The sequence below is a fragment of the Otolemur garnettii genome, unplaced genomic scaffold, assembly GCF_000181295.1.
Source record: "Otolemur garnettii isolate 467f Iridium unplaced genomic scaffold, OtoGar3 scaffold00032, whole genome shotgun sequence".
Taxonomy (NCBI): domain Eukaryota; kingdom Metazoa; phylum Chordata; class Mammalia; order Primates; family Galagidae; genus Otolemur; species Otolemur garnettii.
Genome location: NW_003852427.1, coordinates 8,625,425 through 8,647,830, shown reverse-complemented (window position 1 = coordinate 8,647,830; position 22,406 = coordinate 8,625,425). Strand labels below are relative to the sequence as shown.

The 22,406-nt window shown below is 39.2% G+C and overlaps 2 protein-coding genes across 7 annotated transcripts in view; one reads left to right on the top strand and one right to left on the bottom strand.

The window, feature by feature from the left end:
* FAIM (Fas apoptotic inhibitory molecule) overlaps positions 1-17,121 on the bottom strand; it is a 23,031-nt gene extending 5,910 nt beyond the window's left edge. The window contains exons 1-3 of one of the 2 annotated variants that reach the window (XM_023513040.1): positions 16,933-17,121; positions 8,836-8,968; positions 8,241-8,469 (exon numbers count right to left, since the gene is read on the bottom strand). In XM_023513040.1, the coding sequence (XP_023368808.1) occupies positions 8,241-8,469; positions 8,836-8,946 (340 nt within the window). In that variant the 5' untranslated portion in view covers positions 8,947-8,968; positions 16,933-17,121. Of the gene's footprint in view, positions 1-8,240; positions 8,470-8,835; positions 9,136-16,932 lie in introns of those variants that run through there. The other variant, XM_023513041.1, reaches the window with a different exon arrangement.
* Positions 17,122-17,202: 81 nt separating this feature from the next.
* CEP70 (centrosomal protein 70) overlaps positions 17,203-22,406 on the top strand; it is an 87,936-nt gene continuing 82,732 nt past the window's right edge. For all 5 annotated transcript variants that reach the window (XM_023513038.1, XM_023513034.1, XM_023513033.1 and 2 more), the window contains exon 1: positions 17,203-17,343. The gene's annotated coding sequence lies outside the window, so the exon portion shown is untranslated. The remainder of the gene's footprint in view (positions 17,344-22,406) is intronic.

Genomic DNA, 22,406 nt, shown 5'->3' with positions numbered 1-22,406 from the left:
AAAGAAAGAAAGAAAGAAATTCCAAAGAACCTTAAACATAAGAAAAGATGCTCAATTGCACTCAATTTTTTAAAAGGCAAATAAAAACAACCCTGAAATATCAGTTTTCATCAAGTGGAATATAAAAAAGAAAAAAACATAAAATATCTGGCAATATCCTTTGTTGGAGAACTTCAGGGGTTAAATGGTAAAAGTGCCATAGAGCCAAATGGGACAGAAATCTATTACCACGACAAATGCAATTATTCTTCAGCCGGTAAGTCCTACTTTCCCATTTCTAGGAATTTGTACTAAAACAATACGTGCACCATATCCCAAGAAGCATGTGAATGAGGCTAGTCTTTCAGCACTGCTCACAATACCAATAGATTCCAAACAGCGCAGGCGTGCATCAGCTGGGAATGACTTAAACTACACTACTGAAATTTACTCTGTTGTTACGCAAAGTATGAAAAAGTACTGATATAAAAGGATCTTCAGAATATACCAAATGAGTGAAGCAAGATGCTTATGTGTAATAAGGAGGTAGTATTTGTATTGGCTTGAATCTGAATAAGAAAAGACTAGGATACACTATTAAAAATTGTTACCTTTCATTAAAAATGGTTTCCCTGGGGGGAAAACAGGGTGGCTGGGAACGGGAATGGAAATAAGACTTTGCAATGTATCTTTTTGCATCATTTTGATTTCTGAATCATACAAGTATGTCACCTATTCAAAAAACTGTATGTTAATAAAAGAACACATCTCTCTCATAAAATGTCAAACAATCATGACTCAGAAGTGGATTCTGTGACTTGTGGAGGTACTGTAGCACTCCATCCTGGACCATCTCCTCTCCTTGCCTGCAGATCCCCTGTACCCGCGTGACCAGGAGCTGGGACTCACGAGGTCTGAGCAGTATGTTCTATAAACGCTTTCATAGAAGTGTAAGTTTTCAGAACAGAAACAGAACTTCCTCCCAACATGACACCTCATTATACTACAACTTTCCTCCTGTTGTCCTGATTTTCCTACCATAGTGTTCCTTGATGTGGTGACTATCAGACCTAAGAATGCTAGTCAACCCTGTCTGCAGTTCCCTCATGTGCCTCACATTTTGGAGGTGGTGAGAAAACATATACATAATCTTGGAGGTCATATCCAAGCTTCAGTGTTTACTAGCAGACTCTCTGGCAAGTCACCACTACTCTGAGCCTTAGTTTCCTCATGGGTAAATGAAGATGATAGTGTTTTCTCATATGCCATTATAGTAAGGGTTCGAATTTATGCAAAGTGCCCAGCATAGTATCTGGCATATAATATGGCCTTGGAAAGACATAATACTTTTGTTATTTAAAATTTTTCTTGGTTTTGTTCTAAATTCACAATATAAAATTTAGAAAGCAGCCTGGGCACTCTGGTTCACGCTTGTAATCCTAGCACTCTGGGAGGCTGAGACAGGAGGACTGGTTGAGCTTAGGAGTTTAAGACCAGTCTGGGCAAGAGTAAGACACCATCTCTACTAAAATAGAAAAACTAGCCATGCATCGTGGTGGGCATCTGTAGTCCCAGCTATTCGGAGGCTGAAGCAGGAGGAATGCCTGAACCCAGGAGTCTGAAGTTGCTGTGAGTTAGGTTGACACCATGGCACTCTAGTCTGGACAACACAGTGAGACCCTGCCTCAAAAAAGAATTAATTAATTAATTAAAATAAAATTTAGAAAGCTATGTTATTTGAAACTTGCCATGTAAAATATACGTAAGAGACTTTTACCACAAGACCCTATATAACCCCAGTCTTTGTCCATGAGTTATAAAAACTACAACCAAATTTTTTAAAGAATTCACTATACAAGAAACACTGCTAAATACTTTATATATACTAACACAATTAAACAACACCCATAATACAGTTTTATGAGGGAGATATAATACTATTACTAGCCCTATTTTACAGATAAGGAAACCAGGCTTGGAGGTTAAGTAACTTGCCTATTACACAACTCTGACCCTGGAGCCTTATATCAGAATAGTCTGAGGTTTGATGGATCTTGGAAGGAGAAACCCAATCAACATGAATAACCTAGGCAATTCTACCTTTACTTCAGTAAATGACTCTGTCCTTGCTCCTGCCAGATAAACAGCAAAAAGAACACGTTTGGGTTGGACTTTGGCTCCCTTCTATACCCACAAGGGAATTGCAAATGAAGAGTGATGGCAGAAAAAAAGTAGAAAGAGAAAAACAGTTCAAAAGGCCCTGGGCATTTGAAAGAGAACTAACTACAGCAGAACCTCTGTAAGTCGACCACCCAAGGGACTGTAACAAACTGGTTCACATACAATGGTGGTCAACATAAGGAACTAGGCTGACTATACTGATATGTACATATGTACATGTGGTAATGTCTGGCCTATGGAAATTAGGTCAATGTAGGGAGACGGTCAACTGTGGAAGTTCTAATATGTATATATTAGATACCTATATATCTAATAGGGCAACAAACAAAACCAAAAACCCTAGGACATATCTACACCACAAACTCTAGAATACTGATAGGTAAAGAGGGTACCAAGGATGATTCCAAGACCTGTATGGTCTAAGCAGCTGTACAGAAGGAAGCAGAGGGACTAACAGGCCGCTAATGGGCGAAGATTCCCTGAACAGCTTTCTCAGTTCTAATTAGAAAGTTGGAAGGGCAATTTGTGGAGTGCAGCTGAAGCTGGGAGGGGTTGTGCCCATTCTAACTGTAGATGAAGGACAAGAGGACTTTGGAGAGGTCTGAAAGGGCTGGGCTAGTGTGGTCTTCGCCCCATTAATCCTCAAAACCAACTAGCCAATGGTCCCTTCTAACACAAACCCCACACTGAGAAGAAACTTCTTGGAAGATAAACCAAGCTGAACAGCCCAGGGAAAACAGAGTAAAGGAAAATCTAGGGAAAAGTAGGGGAGAGAAACATAGCAGACACCTTACAAAGTATGCCCCTGTGATTTTTAAGATAATCCAAAAACAATAAAAAAAGGGAAATGAACCTGAAGATTAAAAAACTACCTAAAACCATGTTCCCTTCTACAAATTCAGGAAAACCAATTTCATATAAAAATAAGCAAGTTCGCTCAACAGCATTGCACAGCATTAACTCCATTAATAAAAAAAAGAACAGACTAGCATCACTAGAGATAAGAGCATCAGAGAGACATGCCTATAAAAAGACTATAACATACTCTTCAAAAGAAACTGAAGAAATTAAGAAAATCATAAAAGATATGACAGAGAATAATAAAATCAGAAAAACTCTTAAAAATGATGTATTAGAACTCAGTAAAGAATCAGAAATAAAAATAAAAATCAATTCAGGGAGGTGCCCGTAGTTCAGTGGGCAGGGCACCAGCCACATACCCCAGGGCTGGCCTGGGCCTCCTAAACTACAACAAAAAAATAGTCGGGCATTGTGGTGGGTGTCTGTGGTCCTGGCTACTTGGGAGGCTAAGGCAAGAGAATCGCTTAAGCCCAAGATTCAGAGGTTGCTATGAGCTGTGATGCCACAGTACTCTACCAAGGGCGACAGCTTGAGACTCTATAACAAAAAAAAAAAAAAATCAATTCAGAATGAAGATTGGATAAAAAAGAACATAAAGCAAATCAACACGCAAATAATTTCTTAAGAGAAACAGATGAAAAGGAAGAAATTTTTTTAAATCAAAAAGATAAAAAGATAAGCCACAAAGTGGGAGAGAATATTTGTAGAACACATTCTGATAAAAGACTATTATCTAAAATATAGAAAGAATTCTAAGACTCAACAAGTCAAGGAAAAACAGCCAAAAAATCTGCACAACCCCCCCAAAAAAGAGATTTATAGATATCAAATAAAGCATATGAAAAGATGATCAAGACCACGTTACTAGGGAATTGCAAATTAAAACAAAAATTTACACACCTTTTATAACAGCTAAAATCTGGAACACTGACAACAGTGAATGCTGGTGAGGATGTAGGCAAGAAGAGCCCTCATACATTGCATTGGGAATGCAAAATGGTACAGCCACTTTGGAGGGAAGTTTGGTAGATTCTTACAAAGCTAAATGTAGTCTTACCATATCATACAGTAATCAAGGTCCTAGGCATTTACCTAACTCATTTGGAAATATATCCACTTAAACACCTGCATATGAGTGTTTGTAGCAGCTTTATTCATAATTGCCCCACATTGGAAGCAACCAAGATACGCTTTAATAGGTAAATGGACAAACTGTGGTACATCTAAATAATGAAATATTATTCTGCAAAAAAAGAAAGAATAATCAGGCCATGAAAAGACATGAGGAAAGAAATGTATATTGCTAAGTGAAAGAAGTCAGTCTGAGAAAAGGCTACATACTGTATGATTCCACTTATATGACATTCTGAAAAAGGTAAACTTTAAAGACACTAAAAACATCAGTTGCTGCTAGGGGTGGGGAGGTAAAGAGGGAGAGATGAGTAAAATAGAGCACTGGCAATTTCTTTTTTAGGGCAGTGCAACTATTCTGTATGATACTGTAATAGTGGATATATGAAATTATCCTTTCCCACATAGAACTATACAACTAAGAACCCTAGCGAAAAGAACTCTAGCGAAAACTAAAATGGGCATTAGTTAATCATAATGTATCCATATTGGTTCATCAGTTGCAACCAATGTACCACACCAATGCAAGATGTTAAGAAAAGGAAAATTAGATGTGGGGCAGGGAGGATGAAGGAACTCTGTATTTTCTGCAGCTTTTCTTTAAATCTAACACTGCTTTAGAAAATAAAGTCTACTCATAGAAGAGGAAGAAAGGAAGGAAGGGAGGAGATACCAAAAAAATGACAAATACAGAAGACAGACTGAAAAATCCAATATATGTAAGACAGGCATCCCTAAGAAAGAAAATCAACATAAAGGACTGAAACAAATACTGAAATTATATTCAAGAACCCTCCTCCCCAAAGGATCTGACTACACACATTGAAAAGATTCCTCTGGCTCAGCGCCTATGGCTCAAGTGGCTAAGGCGCCAGCCACATACACCTGAGCTGGCAGGTTCTAATCCAGCCCAGGCCTGACAAACAACAATGATGGGCTGCAACCAAAAAAAAAAAATAAAAAATAAAAAAATAGCTGGGCATTGTGGCAGGCACCTGGTGTCCCAGCTACTTGGGAGGCAGGAGGCAGGAGACTTGCTTGAGCCTAGGAGTTGGAGGTTGCTGTGAGCTGTGATACCACAGCACTCTACCCAGGGTGACAGCTTGAGGCTCTGTATAAAAAAAAAAAAAAAGTAAAAGAAAAGATTCCTCATGTACCTGCAAAAAAGCAGTTGAGGATAATTACCATGACATGGAATTTTAGACAAACTTTAAAGAAGAAGACTCAATGAATTTGGGTATCCAGGCAAAAATGAGAAGATATTTTTAAGGGGAAGAAAATCACGTTGTCATCAGGCTTTTTTTTTTTTGAGTCTCACTCTGTCACCCTGGGTAGAGTGCTGTGGCATCACAGCTCACAGTAACTTCCAACTCTTGGGCTCAAGTGATCCTCTTGCCTCAGCCTCCCAAGTAGTTAGGACTATAGGTCCCTACCATAATGCCTGGCTAAGTTTTCCATTTTTAGTAGAGATGGGGTCTCTCTCTTGCTCAGGCTGGTCTGGTCTCAAACTCCTGAGCTCAAGCAATCCCCTGGCCTCTGCCTCCTGAAGTGCTAGGATTATTGGCGTGAGCCACCTCCTGAAGTGCTGGGATTACTGGTGTGAGCCACCCCGCCCACTCATCAGACTTTCTGACAGTAACACTTTATGACAAGGGGAAGTGGAGTAACATATATAAGATATTTAAGGGAAGAAAATGTGAACCAAGAATGTTATATCTAGCCAAACTGAGTTTCAAATACAAAAGACACAGACAAATGTCACTAATACACAAGAACTTAAGAAATATTGTTCCCAAGAGTCCTTCCTAAAGAATGAAATAGAGAACAAGTTTCAGACAACCAAAATGACCAGAGAGAAGCAGCAACATTATGACCTGAAAGCAATAAATATTTACTTGTAGAACTAAATGTGGGCTGGAAGGAAGAGAGCATAGTACATAAATAGCTATAGGCTCTGACAATGTAGATAAAGGACAACTGGAGAATGATTGCAAAAAAAAAGTTTTAAATTATTTTTGGTGATCATATTAATGGTGGTAGCACTGGTATCATTAACAGACTATTATGTATATAATGTGACATAAAGCAAATGAGTAATTGTGTAGTATTCTAATTGTGCCATGTTCTGTGTTCTTGAGAAAGAGGATTCTCAGTGTGGAGAAAAGGAGATACAGATATTAGATAAGATTAAGTAAGAAACTTGAACCTCAATTTGAACTACAATTACCAGTAGAAACATATTCGGTATTTTATCTAAAAAAACTCTCTTTCCTATCTATCTATGCATTTGTGTATACAATTTTCTTGCCTTGTATGCTGAAAACTTCTAAATAATAATAGTAAATGAGCATTCTAAGAGCATGACCAGATTTGCTCCTAAAATACCATTTTCTTCTAATAAAATTTCTTAGAGAAATGGTGCTTCCAGGTCTGAGCAGAAAACGTTTCAAATGAGCCTAGAACATCCTGTCATACCAAATAGCAAGCAAGCCACCTAAGTCTATGGAAGGTGTATCAAAAGGATTCAAGTGCCATTCTCATGAAAAGCCCTTCACTAGCCCAAAATGAGGCAACTGGAGCACTAGTTGGAATAACTGCAATGTGCTGAAACACATCAAATCATTTAAATCCATGCGATAATAATGATTTAAAAAAAAACAGTAAATGATCACCTTTAGATGAAGAAAAGGAAACAATATTTTGAAAACTGGTGAAAAAAAGGAAAAAATCAGAACGTGTATTCTGCATTTCCTATATAAAACGTACCACTGTGTAACCAAATAGCAGAAGACAGGAAGTTAAGAAGTTTCTTTTTTTTTCTTTTTATGAGATAGAGTCTTGCTCTGTCACCTCAGCTGGAATGTAGTTATGAAATCTCAAACTCTGGGCTCTAGTGATCCTTTTACATTAGCCTCTCTAGTAGCTGGCTCTATAGGGCACATACTGCTAATTTTTCTATTTTTAGTAGAGATAGGGTCTCTCTCTTGCTCAGGCTGGTGGCAATCCTCCTGCTTTGGCCTCCCAGAGTGCTAGGATTACAGATGTGAGTCACTGCACTTGGCCAGAAATTTCTAATTTATAGAAGTATTCTAGCTAATAAACAAGAAATAACAGAACCAGAGTATCACCCTTTGTCAACCACTAATGAATTAATAGATCTAGGCACTAAGCATTAGTGGTTGCTAATATCAAAAAAAGTGTAACAGAAGCGCCTTCTGCTTCTTGCTCCAATAAACTATAAGGTGGTCTGGCCTGCAAAAAAAAAAAAAAAAAAAGCCAAAAAACCCCCCAACAAAACCTAAATTTGACTAATTCTTCAGAATCAACTACCAATTTACAGGAAATACAGAAGACAGAGGAACACTGTAGGTGTGCAATCAGCAAAATCCAGACCATAGGAAACTCTTCAAGACAAATTGATCCAATTACTTCAATAAATAAGCTAGCTACCCAGAAAAAAAGAAAAGCTACTCAGGAGTTTTATTTTTATTTTTACATTTTTTTTTTTTTTTTTGGAGAGACAGAGTCTCACTTTATCACCCTCAGTAGATGACATCACACAGCTCACAACAACCTCCAACTCCTGGGCTTAGGCGATTCTCTTGCCTCAGCCTCCCGTGTAGCTAGGACTACAGGAGCCTACCACAATGCCTGGCTATTTTTTGAGTTTTGTTTTTTTTTTTAACTAGGTTCATTTATGATTTGATTAACATTTTTTATTCTAAAAAACAAAAGGTATTTGCTAGCATCTAAATAGACTGTGGATTCTTTAAAGTTCTAATTGTCTTTATGATATACTTACAAAGCAAATTACCAAATAATAACAAATGTCTACATTGATATTACTTTTTTAGCCTAAGTTTGTAATCCTCAAATCTATCACTCTAAAACCTGCTCTAAGATATCCTATATACAAAATAGTGGGTTAAATTGAGTACTTTAGAAATTAGAAAGTGCATTAGAAATACACTTACATTTATATTCCTCCTCCATTCCAAAGCTCTATAAAAGATCTAGATAGTTAGAGGAACTAAGTAAACAGTCACCATAAAAAACCAATACATTCAGCAGAAATAGCACTAACTTACCCAAAACAACTCTAAGGTCCTCACCGTCCAAGTGTAATACCCAAGTATTGGTGGTTTTTGATCTGTTCTCCATATACTTCTTGAGACTTTTTCCATTAATTTCCAGAGTATATTCATAAGCAAAACCACTGATGGCATCTATATTTATGGTTGCTTTTGTCTTTGCAGCTCCAACACAGAAGGTTTCTTTGCCTACTAATTTGAACATCCATTCTTTTCTTATCTCTTCCTAAGTAAAAAAATAAACATTTAAAATATACAAGTAGAAGGAGAATTAATATTTAATTTTAGAAATGATGTAATTAAATTAATGTAACGTAATGAACAAAGGCAATGCTATTTGGATATACTTTTATTAATTCATGATGCCAAGGTTTTAGAAAACAAAGCCATTTTAAGTTTAAATATCAGATGTTACAGCCATGAATTCTGTACCTAATATTAGTTTGCTTTGTACAAAAAAAATGATCATAGGCCAAAAACATAAAGATAACCATCATAAGAAAAAAAGCTCTGAATTTACAAATGAGGAAACTGCACATTAACGAAATCCAGTTTGTATACCGTATTTTACAAGGAACCTAATGTTTCCTACCTTCCCATCTACGTACACTACTCGTTTGCCTGATGTGGTTCCATGTTCAAATTCAATCTTATGGATTCCATCACTTAAAGCAACATCCCAAACAGCTACAAGATCTGCCATTTTTTCCAGGCTGTAAGGAGGGCTAAAAGAATAAAATTAAGATTATAATGGGCAAAAAACAGTAATAGTAATAAAATAACCAATTGCTCCTTCCAAGATGAAAATATCAGATTCAACCCTCTAAATTTCAGGATATTAAAAGAGGTGTTACCTACAAAATTCTACTTGCACTGTATGTAACTATTTTCTCCCCCTTATTCACTCTTCTTTTAAGACTCAACTACTATATATGGGCATATAGTCCGATTAATTCTAAAAAAAGTCACCTTAATATTAATAGGATTAAGAATCCTCCGGTTTGTCCTGGATAGTATTCTAAGCTAGGCTACAGCACAGTACAGGGAAAGGTCAGCAAAAAGTCTCTGCTCTTCCACCACAGCCTTTCAAAGCACAGTATTTAATTTTTTTCTTTTTCAGATCCAATCACTCCAAAATAAGAACTCTTTGGATATTCCATACTTAAACTAATGAGTAGGCATTTGTTTTAATAAAACTGAGTTGTAACTTATTATATTAAGACTGTTAAAGAAGCAGTGGTGGAAGAAATGTCCTATAGCACAAAGAAAAATAATTTTTAAATGTTATGAAAAACAGTAATTCTTGCCATTATTACAGAACAGCTTATTTAAAAAATTAATAATTCTGATTTGTCAAAAATTTCTGGTGTAATTTAAACATATATTTTTGCTATTAATATTTTTACTTAAATAAAGTATGTATCATATGTGAATGGCACATACTATATAATACATATACAATTAATATTTTGATATTGATATATCTTTTTAGCTTTGCGAGAACATTTATTATAGTAATAATGATCATAGCTAATACATATTAAGTGCTTATTCTGTGCCAGGCACTGTTCTAAGAACAGAGTTAAATATATTAACTCAGAATCACCATGAGATAAGTACTATTAGTATCCTTATTTTACAGATGAGGCTCAGAGAGGCTAAGGGTTTGCCTAAGGTGACAATGACATTAAGTGGCAGAGACAGGATTCAAACGTAGGACTCTGGTTTGAAAGCTTGTTCTCTTAACCCCATCCTCTTTGTTCACTCTTATTTCCTTTGCATGCTGTAAATCAGAGATAGTAAATGGATTTTATATCATTTTGAAGTGGTTGCCCTGAACTCTGTGCTGATAGGAATTGGGAAACCTCACATCAAGTTTCTGTGGAAAAGGATGCCATGTTCCTGGTGGCCACTTCCCTTCCATGCTGGGTATTTACTAACCTTAAATCATAAAATAAGTAGAACTATGCAATTCTACAAAATGTGTCCTTAACACAGTAGTTTGGATAAATAATTCTTTTAAATAATCACAACAATCCTGAATATTTCAAAGGCTAGTTTTATTGCAATGCAAGACATTTACCTTTCATCATCTTCAAAGATAGGACTGTCATCTCCAGATGCCATGGTTGGCAAAATAGTCTTTAATCCAATTAGCAGCCAGGAAAGAAGAAAGCAGAATTGCAGCAAAGAAAGATGGAAAGTAACAAAGATGACATCTACAAGGGATTTTTCTAATTTTGCAATCCATTTCTTAAATTGCATGTGGTTTCTCATGAAACAGCTTTTACACACAATAGAATTGCAATCTTTAATTTTCGGAGAAAGAAGTTAAATCATGTAAACCAGTCAATCATATTTTTCCCTGTTGTGGATTTAAAATTTCTTAAAAGTATAATTTATTAAAACTAGAGAATAAACTCTAGTTTATTTCAAGTATGACAGCATATGAAAGCTGCAAGAGACCTAAGAGATGCTCTGGGTCCCAGGCCTCTCAACTTGAAACACAAGAAGCCCCCAGGGTATGAGGCACCAGGGCGGGGAATACAAAGAACTCCAAGATAAACATGATGCATCTTTTGGGAGCATCAGTGTTACATCAATGGTGACTTATTTAAAATGCAACCTTTATATTAAAATTTAGAAGGCTACATTATGGTGGCATATAATTTTTAAAATCTTTGTTTATTTTAGATAATTTCAAAGAACTGGTGAGTGTGTGGGAGGCAGCCAGGAATATGCTGGTTTGCTCAGGTCACTAACAGGGCCCAAGTTGGAACCAGAGCCTAGTACCATGCAGAAACTAAAAGAAATTGGACTGCAGTGCTAAGTAAGTTTTACTAAAATCAGAAGATTACATATACTCACAGGAACCCTCCATATTTGAAGACTAGGAATTAACAGTTGAATCCCTGTCAAACTATCAGGTCCCAAACTATCTTTGGTCCCAAGATTTGCCCCATACAAACACTATTTTTCACTTTTAGTACAGTATTCAATAAATTACATGAGATACTATAATATAGGTTTTGTGTTAGATGATTTATCCAGCTGTAGTCTAATGTAAGTGTTCTGAACATGTTTAAGGTAGGTGAAGCTAAATTAGATGTTTCAGTAGATCAAATGCATTAAATACATTTTTGATTTATGTTATTTTCAACTTGTGATAGGTTTATTTGGAAATAACCTCATCATAAGTCAAGGAGTACCTGTGTTTTCAAAATTCTTTGTAATTTTGTATGATTTGCAAAAATTATGTTTATTTTCTCAAAAAGAAGTGTACTTTCACAACAAAAGCTTTCTTGTAATAAATGTCCAACCTTCATATTTTCTATCAACAAGCATTTATCTGAACCTGCTGTCAAGAGACACTACATAAGTGGGTGTCAACAATTTGAAGACTATACCTCTGTGCTTAAGGAATTTATTCATTTTAATCACTGTTCAGTCAACATAAGGTGTCCTTCCTAATTTCAAAACTTACTATAAAGCCATAGTAATCAAAACAGTGTGGTATAGGTACAAGGATAGAAACAAACAAATGGGATAGACCTGAGAGTTCAGAAATAAACCCATCCATCTAGGGGCAACTGATTTTTGACAAGGGTATCAATTCTATTCAGTGAGGAAAAAACAGTCTCTTCAACAGATAGTATGGGGAAAGCTGGACTTCCATATGCAAGAGAATTAAGCTCAACCAACTATCTCACACCATATACAAAAGTTATCTCAAAATGGAAAAAAGATCTAAATATGAGTGCTAACACCACAAAATTCCTAGAAGAAAATGTAAATCTTCATGACTCTGGATCTGACAATGGATTCTTAGACATGACACCAAAAGAAAAGCAATGAAGGAAATAATAAATAATACATTGAACTTCATGAAAATTTAAAACTTTTGGGCTTGGTGTCCGTAGCACTGTGGTTATGGTGCTAGCCACATGCACACAGGCTGGCAGGTTTAAGCCCAGCCCTGGCCAGCTAAACAACAATGACAACTGCAACAAGAAAATAGCCTGGGCCTTGTGCCTGTAGTCCTAGCTACGTGGGAGGCTGAAATAAGAGAATCGCTTAAGCCCAAGAGTTTGAGGTTGCTGGGAGTTGTGATGCCATGGCATTCTACCAAGGGCAACATAGTGAGACTCTGTCTCAAAAAAACAAAAGAAAATTTAAAACTTTTGTGCATCAAAGGTCATTATCAAAAAAGTGAAAAGACAACTTTTAGGATGAGAAAATATTTGTAAATCCTAAACATGAGAAAGGTTTCATATCCAAAATATATAAAGAACTCCTACTACTCAACAACATGAAAGATAGACAATCTAATTTAAAAATGGACAAAAAACTTGAATAGACATTGCTCCAAAGATAAATGGCTCACAAATGGTCAATAAACACATAAAAAGATGCCAAACACAATTATGAGGGAAATGCAAATCAAAACCACAGTGAAGCTTAACTTCATACCTATAAGGATGGCTATACTCAAAAAAGGAAATTAATGAGTATTGGCAAGGATGTAGAGAAACTGGAACCCTTGTACATTGCTGGAGGGAATGTAAAATAGTGCAGCTGCTATGGAAAATGATACAGCAGCTCTTCTAAAACCTAAACCCAGAATTACCATATGAACCTGACAATTCTACTTCTACATATATACTCAAAAGTATCCAGAGCAAGGACTTAAGCAGATACTTATAGGCTAGAGTTCATTGTAGCATTATTCCAATAGCCCAAAGCAAAAACAACCCAAATGTCTATCAGCATAAGAATGGATAAACAAAATGTGGATTATTACTCATTAAAAAAGTGGAATAAGATACTGATATATACTATAATATGAATAAACTCTGAAAACATTATACTAAGTGCAATAAGCCAGAAAAAGGACAGATATTATATTATTCCACTTATACAAAATATCTAATTAAGCAAATTCATAAAGACAGAAGGTAGATTAGAGGTTACCAAAGACTTGAGGGTAAGGGAACAAGAAGAGAGTTGTTTTGTGTTGCTACAAAGGAATATCTGAGGCTGGGTAATTTATATAAAGAAAAGCTTCATTTGGCTCACTATTTGACACCTAGAAAAGTTCAAGATTGGGCATCTGCATTTGGTGAGGGCTTGGGGCTTCTTCCACTCATGGCAGAAGGCAAAGGGAGCCAGCTACGTACAGATGACATGGTGAGAGAAGGGGAGGTGCCAGGCTGTTTTTTAGCAACCAGCTCTCCTGAGAACTAAAAGTGAGAATCCACTCCCTTAAGGGAAGGCATTCGTGTACTCATGAGGGATCTACTCCCATACTTCCTCTTAGGACCCACCTCCCAATACTGACACACTGGGGATCAAATTTCAACATGAGATTTAGCGGGGACTAGTATCCAAACTACAGCAGAGTTACTGCATAATGGTTATACCATTTCCGGCTTAAGGCACTGAAAAAGTTTTATAAATCAAGACTGACAATGGCCACACAAAACTGTGAATGTCCTTAATGCCACTAAATTGTAACTTAAAAATGGTTAAAATGGGGCAGCATCTGTGGCTCAAGGAGTAGGGCGTGGGCCCCACATACTAGTGTGGCAGGTTCAAAACCAGTCCCATCCAAAAACTGAAAAAAAAAAAATGGTGAAAATGGCAAATTTATGTTACCTAAATTTTACCACAACTTAAAAAATTAATGTGGCGTACAAAAAGTGAACTGTACATTGTAAATGGGTTAACTGTATGGTGAATTATACCTCAGTAAGTTTGTAAAAACAAACAAACAAAAAAAAACTAGGTGCCTGTACCATTTCTTGGAATTCAGTTATACCTGCAATCAAGAAATGATCACAAATGTCCCTGTCCCCAATTTCTACTCCACTCATTTGTATGATATCACATAGATCCCTAACTTATATATTCAATTACATAAACACATGTCATTTTCTATTTTTTTCCATTTTCAGCAAATATAATTAGAACCAGTTACTACTAGTTGGCAAACACTGATGTTAAATGCAAAACAGATAAGGCTCATTCAAATTTTAGAAATTAACCTTGCCAAGAGGGGATAGATGCTGGGAGACATTAGGAAATGATTATTGATTTGGGAAATTCACATGAAACCTCAGCCATGTCTCCTGAGCAGAAAAGATGAGATGGCAAAAATGACGGTGAATTTTAGTTGAGGTGGCTTTTCACCCCTATCCAGAATTTCATCTCCCTGTGAATTTTCTAAATAACACATCTATGTTGTGATCAGGATCCAAGGCTTAGAACAGCACAGTTAAGGTAACACTTCCTCTCTGGTGTTTTAGAATGGCAACCACTTGGGGCACCATTAGCAGCTAAAATATGATGACCTCACTTTAATCGGCCATCATTAAATGTCTTCTGTGACTTCTGGATGGTGTTCAGCTTTAATACAGGTGGGGGTGAACCAAGGTGGGAGCCTACAGACATGTTTTCAAGCTATGGCCACTTACACTGGTATCCGCTACAACCTGTGCCTTGAAATGCTTGCTCAGCACTCTCTATGACATATCTTTTCAAACCCATTGTTCTTCCCTATGGAATTGTTCTGGACCAAATTGCTAACTGTGTCAATGTGTTCTCTATTTGTTCATGCCCTTCAACTTGATCAGGATGGTTCAGCAGCTCAGGTCAGTGTGAGAAACTGTTACTAGGCCCTGTGCTAGAGGCACACCATGTCATTTTCTAAATCCATCAGTATACCATTAGTTATTGAACACATATGGGCACTAAACTCTGAGTAGGGGAGTCTGGAGAGATCAAAAAATGATTATAGGCCTGGCCAGTGGCGCAAATCTATAATTCTAGCACTCTGGGAAGCCAAGGCGGAAGGATCCCCTCAGCTCAGGAATTCAAAACCAGCCTGGGGACAAGGGAGAACCGTCTCTACTAAAAACAGAAAAATTAGTGGGGTGTTGTGCTGGGTGCCTATAGTCCTAGCTACTAGGAAGGCTGAGGCAGAGGGATCCCTTGGGTTTTGAAGTTGCTGTGAGTTATGCTGATCCCACAGGTCTCTAGCTTGGACAACAGAGTAAGACTCTGTCTCAAAGTGGGAAAAAAAGGTGATTGTAACACAGTAGGCAAGTCCTTATAAAAGGAAGCAGCAGAGGACAGAATGGGCCTACAGAAGTAGGGTTTTAGCCTCAGCAGATGGGCAGAAAGGAAGGTTTTAGTTTAAAATGTGGGAGAAAGGAATTAATCCACTATCATTTTTAAATTCATGCATACATTTAATTTTCAAGATTATGTGATCAAACTGAAAAATGGTAAGTACCAAAACAAAAACAAAACTCTCTATTTTTGCACAGAGATTTTTAAGTGTAAATGAAAAATGTGGAAAAACAAATTCCATTTATTTTCACTGATGGAGATGAGGTCAAGCACTCCAAAGTTTTTACATGTCTTCAGAGAACACTTTTTGAGTATCTCATGACTTACCCATCAGCATAATCTTCTAAAATCCCTTCCCTAACAACCAAGCGCCCATGTTTCAGAGCCCTGTGGGGAGTGCAGTGATTTGTCCAAGATGAACCTAAATCAGCTGAAAAATTACTAAAATGATAGTAGCAACTAAGATGCTCAAAATTCCCTTTTCAGCAAAAGCACCAGGTAGGGCCAGCCAATGAGGCAAGTCACTTGCTCAACAGGTGTAGACACTGTATGATGACCCCTTGGGGAACACGTGGACCTCAGGTAGAGTCAGCAGAAGCTTCTTCAGCCACATATTCCCAAATGCTACTTACAGGAGGGACAAAATGAGATTAACTTTTCACAGAGCCATTTCACAATTTATACCATATGCCTTATGGAAGATTCATTTTAAACAAATAATCATATCACCCCAAACAGATGGAACTATGCTCAACTAATGACTTTTTGTAATAACTAAAAACTGCAAATCACCTGTATGCTCATCATCAGAGTCTCCAGTAAGTAAATCAAGTCCAGTCAAAGAGCAAGCCAGGTGCCAGGGATGGCTGCGGCTGTCGTCCTGGCACACAGAAATGCAGAGTGCAGTGCAGCCCATTAACAAGGATGCAGATAAACATTTACAGCCACGGGCAAAATGCACGTAATGTATTATTAGGTGAAACAGGCCAATTTACAGCACTTTATAATCTAGGGTCTGCAAAAATAAATTCTGCTCACGCTTACAGGGAAAAATGGACTGGAAGGAAATACATCTTAATGTTAGCCTGGCTGTCTTGGAGAGCAGGGAAAGGGCTGATTTGCTTCCTCTCTTGTGCCATTTTGATCCACGTTTTCAACAAAGACCTTATAGACTGTGAACAGACGAAGAGGCCAGCGCGGCCAGTCGCGAGCCTGGCGGGCCAGGACAGCAGGGACGGCCTCGGCCCCGCAGCTCGGCGCCCGCCGCACCTCCGCCTCCACTCCTACCCTCACCCGGCGGTGAGCGGGGAGCCGAGTGCCGCCCCGGGGCCTCCGACAACCGGCGGGCCGACAGGGGCTGTCCGGAACTCACCCCGCGAAGGCCCCGCGCCTCACCCGGCGGAGCTCACCGACCACACAGACGCCGCCCGCGCCGCGGGGCCGAGGGCGTGGGGCCGCCGGGGCTGCGCGCAGGGGCTGCGGGGTGCGGAGCGGGGACGGGCCCCGGCGCGGAGGCGGGCGCAGGCCGGGCCCGGCCCCACCTGAGCTGCGGTCTCACCTGGGCGTCGTGGCAGGCTCTGCGGCGCGGCCGCACCAAGCAACCGGGGGGTTCGGACTCGGCTCCGTAGACCGCGCGGCCTTGATCCCTCAGAGCACCGAGAACAGGCGCGGGCGGCGCGGAAACTGCAGGCTCTGCGGCCGCGAGTACCCAACGCGCCGACTGTTTGTCGCGCTTCGGCTCCCCCGGGGCGCCCGGCGCTGGCGGCCACCCCGTCTCCGCCCTCCAGACCCAACCCCCGCCCGCGGCCTGGCCTGGCGGGCTCCGTCCGCGACTCGCACGGGCCTCCCTCAGCCCGAACCGAAACGTTACCAAGCCCCGCGCTGCATCCGCTCGTTCCGCCAGGATGGACGCCGCGGACACCCTGTGGGCAAAAACAGCCCCGGAGCCCTTTTTGCAACCGTGGCGAAGGTACCTGGCATTCGCTCCTTAAAATCTCTTTCTTGGAGTCTCAGTCCTCCTTTAGTTTAAAGAGCCAAACTCGTTTAGGGGGCCGTGAAGCCCCAGGGGTGATTCGGAGCCTGCCTGCTTGGGTGAGAGTTCGGTACCCAGGGCCTCTGCAAATGCTCCTTCTGCCTGGACGCTCTCTGTCTCTTAGTTAGTTAACTTAGTTTTTCTTAGTTAACTTCCATTCTGTTATTGTATATTGCTCTTCAGATGTTATTTCATAAGGAAAACGATCCTGGCTGGTAAGATTAGCAGCACCTGGAATTCTTCCTTGCTTTCTTTCAGGGTGTGCAATTATTCTGTAATTTTTGCTTAATAAAAATGTGACAATTAAGTTTGGGAACTTGCCACCATGTGCTTATGGTGGCAGCACTGTACAAACAGCTCGAAAGATTTCATAACTTTGATAGATGAGTATCTCACAGCTGTGTTGGCATGGATGTGTGGCGGTGTCTTCCTGCGTCCATTATTGCTGTTGCTTGTTTTGGGGTGCCCTTGAAGAATGTCGGTGCTTGAATTCGAGGGAGGAAAAAAAATTTGTAAATTTCTTGTTAAACTTGGCAAAAGTGGAAGTGAAATCAGGGACAGGTTAGTCCAAGTCCATGGGAATAATGCCATGAACAAATTGGCAGTGATGAAGAGAGGTCAGGGTGGCCAGTAATAAACTGACAAAAACATTACAAAAAATTGTTGAATTGTGCATCAAAATTGTCAGCTGACTGTGAGATGCATACCAGACCAGGTAAACATAGCTCTTACATTGGACAATGTACCAGCTCACAGGAGGGGAACACCCTCCCTACTCACCTGATCTGGCCCCTAATTATTTTTTTCTTTACACAAAGATAAAGGAAATATTGAAAGGAAAACAGTTTTGTTTTTTTTTTTCTGAGACAGAGTCTCACTATGTTGCCCTTGGTAGAGTGCCGTGGCTTCTCAGCTCACAGCAACCTCATACTCTTGGGCTGAAGGGACTCTCTTGCCTCAGCTTATCAGGTAGCTGGGACTACCGGCGCCCACCACAACACCCGGCTATTTTGTTGTTGTCGTTGCAGTTGTCATTGTTTAGCTGGCTCTGGCCGGGTTCAAACCCGCATGTGGCCTGCACTCTAACCACTGTGGTATGGACACTGAGCCTGAAAAGAAAACATTTTGATGACATTTAGGACATCAAAGGTAATAAAAATGATAGCTCTGATGGCCATTTCAGAAAAGGAGTTCCAAAATTGCTTTAAAAAATGTACTAGGCACTGGTATTAGTGAATAGCTTTCAAAGTGGAGTACTTCAAAGGTATAACTGTCATGCTATTCAGCAATGAGGTATGTTGCACTTTTTCTAGGATGAGTTCATAAACTTAATTGTCAGACCTCATATGTAACAATTATAGACTGAAATCTATGGAGGCAGGAACCTTTGGTTCTCAATCTTTTATTTCCCACATCTACATAGTGCAAACCCATTGCAGTATGGGTTTGATAGCTCTGGTAAATATCTGTTGAATGAATGAATGAAGAGCAACCTGGGTAGTGTTTTAGGTGGCCTTGATTCTCAACTGCGGAGAGTGAGAAGTTGTTGACTGGTCCATCTGAGGAGAGCCCTTAGTGGTGCCTTATGGCACATGGGCCCAGCAATAGACTAGACATGTGTTAAGGGATGATGCAGGGCTTCTTAGGCCCAGCAGATTTGGGGGCTGCTATGGTTTGACTGCACCCCCCAATTCATATGTTGAAACCTAATCCCCAATGCAATAATACTAAGGGGTGGTGCTTTAGGGGTGATTAGGGCATGAGGGCTCTGTCCTTATGAATGAGATTAGTGCCCTTTTAAAAGAGGCTGCGGAGGGGTCATGAAAGACAGACTTTCATATCTGTATTTTCTTCTGCAGCAGTGTCTTGAACATAGTGATTGTTGAAAGAATGAATCAAGGGAGACAGGTAAAAGGCTCCAGAGTGAAAATTCCCAGAGATGGGACAAAGCTAACTGATTTCTTTTTCCCAATCCTTAGTTCTTCTGAGAAACAATCATCAGTCATTGGGCTAGAGCCAGGAAATCTGGGGAGACGCTCAAAAATATTGCTTAAAGAAGGATCATGTTTTCTTATAAAACTTGACATCTTTTATAAAACCAATAAGGTGTGATTTACTGAATGCTTGCTATGTGCCTATGCCATTTCCACTAGTTCTCACAACCACCCACTCATTATATTTACCTCATTTTACAAAGAGACCCAAAACCCTCAGAAATTGCAGGGCCAAGATGTAGGGCTTGGCCTGTGGGATTTGAAAAGTTCATGTTGACAAAGCCTGTTATTAGGAAAATATTAATTGTCCTTGAAGAAAACTCTGGGCCTACTCTTAGAGGCCTAGAGAACCTCTCTGTTTGGGAGTCCTAGAGTACAGTGGGGTTTAGCCCATCCATGAAGCATGCCTAAGTCTGCATCTGAATAGCCAAGAAAGTCCCTGATTCCTCAGCTGAATTATTCTGTGCCACTGTTTCCTCTTTGGGTATTGTTTGTGAGATGTCTGGAATTGAGGCTGCTTTGTACATCTACTCATTCCATAGGCCCAGGACATCTGAGATAGGAATAGTTATCTGTTACCTGAAGGACTGTTATGGAAAGAAATAGCATCTGAACAGAATACTGTGAAAGGTATTGACATTGAGTACACAATGTACATGTTTAGGCTGATCATGCTTTTGACTTTATTCTTACTCTTATATTGTTTCCTTGTTTCCCAGAAAATACCCAGATGCTATTCTAACCTCATAAATTGCGTCTCACCAACTTGCCCATAAACACCAATGATTTATTTTAATAAAGCAGCTAAAAACCCTTTTATTCACAATAGTCCATGTTTTCAGTGGATCTTCTTTTGATAGAGGGACTTATTAATGGATTGACTGATTTTCTGAACTTTATAAACAACACGAATGGAAACCAAAATAAAAGAAAAAATTACATTCATCTGATAACTACAGATATGAAATTTTCCATGTCCCCTTCCAGTATTGGTCCAGGATGATCATTGGTTATATGTTCAAAGAAGAGACATCAATACTTTAGAAATAAGCTCAGGGCCTGGCTGCAGAATTGAGAATGAGAACCAGTGTCAGTAACCACAGTCTCCTGGCATTGGCCAGGCTGCTACTGCTTAGGTACCTCGTCCTCAATACAAAGAGGCTGTGGCTTTAGCTACACAAACACAGAAAGTGAAGAAGCAGCCAATCGAGGAGATTCTGTACAACTTCCAACCAGAAAAACTTAAACAATTTCAGAATAAAATAGATTTTGGTATGAATTATTTGAAGAGTGGCCCTTCAAATAATAGATGTAGCCCTAGTTAGAACAGAGAGACAAAGGAAGGCAGTACAGGCTCATGTCTCAATTGCTCAAGACTTTAAAATTTTTCTGTCTTATATCAACAGAAGCAAAAGCAAAGACCATATGATCCTCTCAATAGATGCAGAAAAAGCATTCGATAAAATTCAACATCCCTTTCTAATTAGAACTCTGAAGAATATAGGCCGTGGTGGCGCATTTCTTAAACTGATCGAAGCCATCTATGACAAACCCACAGCTAATATTATACTAAATGGAGTAAAACTGAAAGCTTTTCTACTCAGAACTGGAAGAAGACAAGGTTGTCCTCTATCACCACTTCTGTTCAACATAGTGGTAGAAGTTCTAGCCAATACAATCAGGCAAGAGACGGAACTAAAGGGCATCTGAATGGGGGCACAGGAAGTGAAACTCTCCCTCTTTGCTGATGCTGTGATCTTATACTTAGAAAACCCCAAAGACTCAACCACAAGACTGCTGGAAGTGATCAAAAAATGCAGTAACATCTCAGGATATAAAATCAATAGCCTTTATATATGCCAAAAACAGCCAAGGTGACAAGGTAATCAAAGACACAGTACCCTTCCCAATAGCTTCAAAGAAAATGAAATACCTGGGAATACACCTCACAAAAGAGGTGAAGGATCTTTATAAAGAAAACTGCAACCTCCAAAGAAAAGAAATAACAGAAGATATTAACAAATGGAAGAACATGCCATACTCATGGCTGGGAAGAATTCACGTTGTTAAAATGTCTATACTTCCCAAAGCAATCTATAGATTCAATGCCATCCCTATGAAAATACCAACATCTTACTTTCAGACTTGGAAAAAATAATTCTTTTTGTATGGAATCAAAAAACCCATATAGCTAAGACAATTCTTAGTAATAAAAACAAAGCCAGGGGCATCTGCCTATCAGACTTTAGGCTGTACTTCAAGGCCATAGTGATCAAAATAGCATGGTATTGGCATAGAGACATAGACATCTGGAACTGTATAGAAAACCAGGAGATGGCTTGGTGCCCGTAGCACAGTGGTTATGGCACCAGCCATATGCACCAGGGCTGGTGGATTTGAACCCAGCCTGAGCTAGCTAAAGAACAATGACAACTGTAACAAAAAACTAGCTGGGTTTTGTGGTGGGTGCCTGTAGTCCCAGTTACTTGGGAGGCTGAGGCAAGAGAATTGCACAAGCCCAAGAGTTTGAGCTTTCTGTGAGCTATGATGCCATGGCACTCTACCCAGGGCAACTCTATCTCAAAAAAAAGAAGAAGAAAAAAAAAAAGAAAACCAGGAGATGAAACTAACATCTTACAGGCACCTAATCTTTGATAAACCAAACAAGAACATACACCAGGAGAAAGAATACCTATTCAATAAACGGTGCTGGGAGAACTGGATATCCACATGTAAAAGACTGAAACTGCACCTGCATCTTTCTCCACTCAAAAAAATTGATTCAAGATGGATAAAAGACCTAAATCTAAGGCAGGAAACAATAAAAGTCCTGAAAGAAAGTGTGGGAAAAACATTGGAAGCTATCAGTCTGGGGAAGGACTTTATGAGGAAGACTTCTATGGCAATTGCAATGACAATAAAAATAAACAAGTGGGACTTAATGAAACTGAAAAGTTTCTGTACAGCTAAGGAGACAATAACCAAAGCAAATAGACAACCTACACA